Raw genomic sequence first — 7753 nt, 5'->3', positions numbered from 1 at the left:
AAAGCTGTTGAGCGAAGAGGCACGAAATCCCAAAGCATAGCCAAGGCTACTCCCACTCTCATACGGCGCGTAGGCCCCGCCTCTCAGCGCAAAAGTAGCATATATGCGTGGGTGGGGGTAGTAGGGCCGCGCGGCTCCCCCTCCATGGCGCGCTGGCGGGCTCCGCCCCGAATACCTCTGCCACCTACTTTGTTAACATGCGCTCCTAATACTTTATTCGATTTAAACGAAGTTTCTGACGCTGCGAAAACTGGCTTTTGCTTAACCTCTCATCTCTATATATGTACTTTTAACAATATTTATGTCCTTTGTGCATCTCCACAGATGCGTAATTAAATTTAAACTATTATTTAATTATAATATAACATTAAAATTACTCCAAATTTATTATGACAAATAAATAATTTACGTATAAGGCGCGGCAACATATTTCTTACGATAAAACATAATAAATACTGAAAATCGTTCGTTAATTATTATGTAATAATGTTCTAGAATGTTTTATTAATAAGGTCTTCTCGAGAAAGCATATATATATGCTTCGCATTAAAGGACACGTGAAATTGCTACTGTATAAAGGCATTTTTCTCGGAAAATTATCGCGCCTATACTGTCTCCCGTCGGCGGAGGATTTGGATGTTCCTCCTTTTCGTTATCATCCATGCAACAAATATTTTAAATTATTTTATCGTTAAATTCTTTTCAAGGTAGTATGAGACTAGCATTAAAGAATACAAGGATTGCAGATATATTGGTAATAATCCAGCGTGTTGCTTTTCGGAGCTTCGTCGAGCCGGTCGAGCTCCTATCAGATATCACATTGCGCTCCCGTCGGCACTTGGATAGACGTGGTGCGTAGTTTCTTTTTGAAAACGTGGACGTGGAGCGCTAGTGTACGGGGGAGATCGCCGGTCCCGCGCAAAAGGTCGGCGTGGCCGCTCTCACGCTTCTCTCTGGCCACGTCCTGTGTGCGGGAGCCAAGAGTTTCTGCTGCCGATCAGCCGATGTCAAAGTCGAATGCACTTTTGGATTCAGTTCCACGACGACAGGCGGCGGTGTCGCGGCGGCCAGTGTGCGGGTGTTGCGTTGTTATTTCTTGAAGAATAACAGTAATCGTCTTTCCATTTTTAGTCTTCGTCAGTACAAATTTTCGTTCGGTGACTCTAATACGCACGCTACGACGATGCTTCGTCTCGCTAAGGTCTTTTCGTTAACTACCAGAAACCTCAACAAGGCCGCGGAGACGCCCTTAGGATCCTGCGTCCTGACGTCCAGGTGAAGTGTGCCCGATCGTCGTCTCTTTTCGTTCGATTCGAACAACCTGTTGCTAATTGGAGCAAACTTCGAATTGTCGAAAAATCATATTTGTCCTCTGAAAAAAAAAAAAAGAAAAAATTGCCGATGGAATTCGAATCGCGTATGATTGAGACGCAATTTGTTACACGTGCGACGATAGTAAATATGTTTGTCATTGCACGCACATTTATTTACGAAATTTGTGTGTACGTGCGTCATATTTTCCTCGTCGCAATTGATATCTGTATTAAAAGATTGATGTATATATCGATCTTCGCAGTTCCGCGTTCGATATTTTTAGTTATAAGCGTGGTACATAATGCCTGACACGTGGACTTTGGACTGTGCCCCGTAGACACCGATTTGTCGAACATACTGCGTCATGAACGTTATGTATATTAATGTTTATCTATATTAACACGCAGTTATTTAAATACTTGATCCGTTTGTTATTGATGATCCCATCGCGGGTCTCAAGTTCATAGAGTCTAAACAATATGTAAAAATGGAAGACTGATAAAGCGACAATTATACAAGACAATTATAATACATTTCGCTGTCATGGAATATTCCTTTGCATAAGAAAAAAATAAAAAAATAAAAAAAATAGGAAAATCAATTTATGTAGCATATGTAATTTTGTACTGTGCAATACATATAACATCAAAGAATAAAACTTATCTTACAGAGAAATATATATAATATTATATATATTTCTTAAGATAAGTTTTATTCTTTGATGTTATATGTATTGCACAGTACAAGATTACATATGTTACATAAATTGATTTTCCTATTTATTTTATTTTTTTATTTTTTTCTTATGCAAAGGAATATTCCATGACAGCGAAATGTATTATAATTGTCTTGTATAATTGTCGCTTTATCAGTCTTCCATTTTTACATGTTTATATTACATATATATATATATATGTATATATAATATATAATATTGGAAGATGAGACATAAAATTAAGACACTTTAATAATTTAGTGATTTAACGATATCCCTTGAAACTACTATTTGTTTTCAAATAATTTATTTTATAATCATGGCCATTATTTGATGATACTGTAATGATACACAGATGTTTGGCAACCCAAGCGGCAGTGAAAGTCAAGGAAGAAAGGCCGCGAGAAAATGCCTCCGCGAAGGAATCTCAATCTTTTACCATGAATCTCTTCCGTGGCCAGCTGCAGCTGAGCCAGGTGTGTCCGTTCCCGGAACCTATGAATCCGGACCAAACTGACACGATAAAAATGCTTGTCGACCCTGTGGAAAAGTTCTACGAGGTAACCATCCTCTTAAAAAAAAAAAAGCACAATCGAAGTGCAAGACTAGACTTTTATCAAACGTGCTCTTTTTTTCTCCCTTGCAGGAAGTGAACGATGCCGCGAAAAACGATCAGAACGCGTATGTGGACGAGAAAACGGCAGCTGCTCTCTGGGACCTGGGAGGGTTCTCGCTGCAAGTGCCCACGGAATTCGGCGGACTGGGATTGACGAACACCCAGTACACGCGAATCGTCGAGATATGCGGCTATCACGATTTGGGCATCGGCATCACCCTGGGCGCGCATCAGAGCATAGGGTTCAAGGTAAAATTTTGCTTCTTGACATCTTCTCGACTTTGCTTCTTGACACGGGTTTCCCGATAGTATCGGTATCCATTATTGCAAACGTCATCTTTTTCAGGGTATACTTTTGTTCGGCACACCGGAACAGAAGGCCAAGTACCTGCCCAAAGTGAGTAGCGGCACGTACGCCGCGTTCTGCTTGACGGAACCGAGCTCCGGCTCCGACGCCGGTTCAATACGCTCGCGCGCCGTCAAATCCGCGGACGGGTCGCACTACGTTCTCAACGGCAGCAAGATTTGGATATCGAACGGCGGCATCGCCGATGTCATGACCGTGTTCGCGCAGGTGCCTATGAAGGATCCGAAGACGGGCGAGACGAAGGACAAGATAACCGCCTTCATCGTGGAGCGGGGATTCGGCGGTGTCACCAGCGGGCCACCCGAGAAGAAGATGGGCATCAAGTGCAGCAACACGGCCGCGATCTTCTTCGAGGACGTGAAGATCCCGGCGGAGAATGTTCTCGGCAAGGAGGGCGAAGGTTTTAAGGTAAAATCTCTCACAAGAGACTTACTTCTCGCGTCTCTTCGTATCACAAATATCCGCAGGTAGATCGAGAAATGTGTTTAATGCAATCTAGTTGTATACATAACGCATTACAATTTATTGTATTTAATACAATTTCTAATTCTCTTGCACTTCGCGAATTATTTATATGAGTTGGAATGCTACATTTACTTTATTCGCTTTCAGGTCGCAATGAACATCCTGAACAATGGTAGATTCGGTATGGCCGCGGCTCTTTCCGGCACCATGCGTTACTGCATCCACAAGGCCGTGAATCATGCAACGCAACGCGTACAGTTCGGTCGCACGTTAGACAATTACGGCACGATACAAGAAAAATTGGGGCGTATGTCTATATTGCATTACATCAGCGAGTCTCTCGCGTATATGGTTTCCGGCAACATGGATTGTGGAAGTCAGGATTATCATCTGGAAGCGGCTATTTCGAAGGTAGTTCTTTTACTCGATTAATTTTGTGTTATATAAAAATCTCTCTAACGCATCTTCAGTAAATAAGTATACAAACATATTTCATATCTTTGTTAAAAATATTAATGGAAAAATAATGGAAAGCTAATATAATTATTAATTTACATAGATTTTTTGAGTTACAAGGATACTGTTTTCTGACAGAAAGCTTCGTATTTTTATTTGATAGCAAGATAAAATTAATTAAAAAATAGCAATTAAATGATAACAAGTGAAATTAATTAAAAGTTGATTAAGATCTTTATCTCATCCAATTTTTTTCTCTCAGACAATTTTATTTTGTACTACAGAAGCTTTCGCATGGAAATGTAAATATAAGACTGTTAACAAACCGCGAATTACTTATTATTTATATATTACACGCCACGCGTTCTTTTTTTCATTGCAGTGTTTCGCGTCGGAGTCCGCATGGTGGGTGTGCAATGAAGCTATTCAGACCTTGGGAGGAATGGGTTTCATGACCGAGACCGGTCTAGAACGTGTGATGCGCGACTTGCGCATATTCCCGATCTTCGAGGGGACGAACGACATTTTGCGTTTGTTCGTGTCGCTCACTGGTATCCAATACGCCGGGAGCCATTTGAAGGAGTTGCAGAAGGCCTTCAAGAATCCTACCGCGAATTTAGGATTGATCGTCGAGGAAGCCACTAAGCGTGCAACCAGAGCAATCGGCTTGAAATCGCCGCCTACCTTCGGGAATTCGGTACATCCGAGATTGGCGGAAAGCGCCGCGCTTTGCTCGAAGGTGAGAATAGTAATTTTGAACGTAGGTTGGATTTTTTTTCAATTAAATACAAATGAGTTTGTGTAAAAAAAAATTTATAATTGCAGAGCGTGGAGAACTTTGGCCACGTTATAGAGTCCTGTCTTATTAAATACGGACGAGGCATCGTAGACGAGCAATTTATCCTCAACAGGATCACGCAGGCCGCCTTCGATACGTATACAATGGCGGTTGTCCTAAGCAGGGCGACCATGGCGCTGAACAAGAATCTGCCTAGCGCAGAGCACGAGTTGTTGATGGCACAAACTTGGTGCGCGGAGGTACGCATATATTTATTAATTACTCTTTATTAAAATCCTAGCAGTATCAACTACCTACTCGCTGTAACTGTTGTTCATAAATTTCCTAAACTTAATGAATAAATACACAGGTAATATATGTAATTTAACATAAAAAATATTTTTGAGATAATTGACTAGGAATAGTTTTTTTTATATAAATATTACTTGATCCTGCTAGCGATAATGTGAATACACGATTTATTATCTAATTGCTACGCGCGGTTACTTAATGCATTATTTATCGTTTTAGGCGTCCAGCCGCGCTGCGTATAATCTACAGCAGGTCGGCTCCGCCAAGCAATTAGACATCTTTAGTAAATTGAGTAAAATTTCGAAGAACTTGTGCGACGTCGGTGGTTGCGTACAATCAAATCCATTGGGCTTTTAAGACATGATAAATTTACGTTGCGAAAAACTATGTCCAATCTTGAGTTTATCTTCCATTGCGCTAGACATAAAAGATAACAATAGAAATTGTTCTTCATGTAATAAGGAAAAATTTTAATTATTTCATTTTTTCAATATTTTAACTTTGCAATTTATAGAAATAAAAAAATGTAAATAGTACAAATGTAAAGTAACTTTGCGATTGACTGTATATATTTTCCGCGAAAGCTACGCGCGAACAAGCAATGAACAATGCAAATATTAAATTTAATAAGGTGTAAAGCATAAGGTGTGTATCTAAAGGTATATATAAAAAATTATGTATTTTTTAATATCTCTTTATACCTCTTTACACGAAACACGGCGATTCCAAGATGTGTACAGCTATACAAATAATGCGATCTATTTGACTTTTTTTTTCTTAAGATGCTGTTTATTCATTTTATATATCCATAAGTTTTCGTTAAAATAATAAAAATAATTTTAATAAATCACACCATGTTAAGTCGTCTTTTACACAATAAATTAAATGAAAGACTTTAAATGGGAGAAGTGTAACCGTCTTACGGCATATACATATATATGTATCTTATCTTATACATTTAAAAATATTTTAATTTAATATTATCGCAGCTGCTCTCTTTTCCCACTTAAAGAAACTCTCCTCCTGCATATGGGACACGTGAAAGAAATGTATATCAAACAGGAAGCTACAATCAATTATCAATAACTGATCGCTCGTTTCATTTTTCTAATCGTTAAATGCACAATTTAACAATATCACAATTATGCGAATATAAAGATGCACAATTTTTTTTTTTTCATCATCGTACCTTATCAGTTCATAATGACAGTGGAAGCACACTGAATGTCCATATATATTATATAGAATTCCATATCTTATTCTTTTTTTTTGCAAGGTGTACAACATACCGTACATAAGATTAATGTAATGTAGAATGAAAATCGAGGCGAGAAGAAACATGAAGCGCTGCGCGCAGCATCCGCACACAACGTTATCGCATTACTCGAGTTTGAGAATCAAATTACCTTACGGATTTCTCTCGCAGTCTCGTTCAGTTCTTACGGACTCGCTCACTTGTAATAAAATCGCGAATTATCGAGAATTCCATTTCTGTGCGATGTAACAAAATTCGTTAAGTAAAACAAACTTCTTAAACACGTGGCTTCTTCATTTTAGGCGATAACTCCGGCGAAGTGAAAAATTCGTTGTCTATTGGAATTAAATAATGCAGTTATTAATTCGTCTTTTTTTTTTTAATTCAACAATGTAGGGGAAAGACATGATAAGAGTTATACATGTGCGATTAAAATATGGCTCCATTTAAACGTGTGACTAATCAACATATAATTCTAAAAATTCGCAAAAAAGATCTCGCTGTACAAACTGTAAAAATAATAATGTTAACGGGTTCGTAATCCTTTTTCGTCTTGAAGGATGGACAGATACACGTGAAAATTGCAAATTCACTGAGTTTCAATGAACTTTGAGATCTCACTCAAATTTTCACAGTGGCAGTGCTTTGCTCGAATTCTCACGACAACAACGGCGTTTCCCGCTGTGGGGAGTTTCGCTTTCCGAAGAGCCGCTTTGATTCTCAAACTCGATGCCGAGCTTGAACACATGAACGAGCGTTCGAATAAATCAGCAAGTTTTACCTCGAAATGACTTACACATGACACGAAACTAACGCGAAAAAGGTCTCGATTATTTCTCTACGTGCAAAGGCGACATGTCGGGCGAGGGAGGCGGGGTTTCTTTTTTTTTATTTTTTTTTTTACCTACGAACGTTGATAGATATCGTAACAATGGCTGCAATTTTTGTAACTTTTGAGAAAAATAGAACATCTGACTATCTTTTTTTTTGTTATACGTGTTCGTTACTCCAGGTATGATAATTTTACGCGTCGAAGGGGGCAAGAGAGACCAAAGAACCACCCGTGCATCCTTCTGCGGATTCCGTGCGGATTACCGGTGGTGGTGGTGTTGCATTGCCGCTCTCATCGTCTCTTAAATCTACTAAGTTACCGTTGTGCTCGCGTAAACGCTAAAAAGTATCGGAAAGAAACGGTCGAGAAAACACACGCAAGACAGAACGTGATGATTATGGAGACCCCGCTCGTTAGCGGACTTGGGAAGTTACCGCCGCTCGTGCCTGAGGCGAGACCGCCAATATCACGTGTGCGTTGTGCATGTCGTCCATACACCGCGATACAATATCACTGCGGAAACTATTCCAATCCGGGTAGGCCGTCAGACTCCAGAAAAGCGATCAATGCCCCTTTACTGATGCTCAGTTAACGATCCCGGCGGTCACGCCTCGTTTCCCCGCGACGGTAAAGTCCGAGCTCC

The 7753-nt window shown here is 39.7% G+C and overlaps 1 protein-coding gene across 1 annotated transcript; it reads left to right on the top strand.

Moving 5' to 3' along the window:
• Positions 1-946: 946 nt before the first annotated feature.
• On the top strand, positions 947-5923 carry LOC105463038 (very long-chain specific acyl-CoA dehydrogenase, mitochondrial). Its single transcript, XM_011710055.1, has 8 exons — positions 947-1275; positions 2385-2589; positions 2676-2894; positions 2992-3420; positions 3625-3888; positions 4316-4672; positions 4759-4971; positions 5243-5923. The coding sequence occupies exons 1-8, from the start codon at positions 1184-1186 to the stop codon at positions 5378-5380; spliced, it is 1917 nt and encodes a 638-aa protein (XP_011708357.1). The 5' UTR covers positions 947-1183; the 3' UTR covers positions 5381-5923.
• Positions 5924-7753: the final 1830 nt, after the last annotated feature.

Source organism: Wasmannia auropunctata, unplaced genomic scaffold (assembly GCF_000956235.1).
Source record: "Wasmannia auropunctata unplaced genomic scaffold, wasmannia.A_1.0 LD336116.1, whole genome shotgun sequence".
NCBI classification, from domain to species: Eukaryota; Metazoa; Arthropoda; class Insecta; order Hymenoptera; family Formicidae; genus Wasmannia; species Wasmannia auropunctata.
Note: the sequence above shows the minus strand (reverse complement) of the source record. Positions and strands in the feature narration are given on the sequence as shown.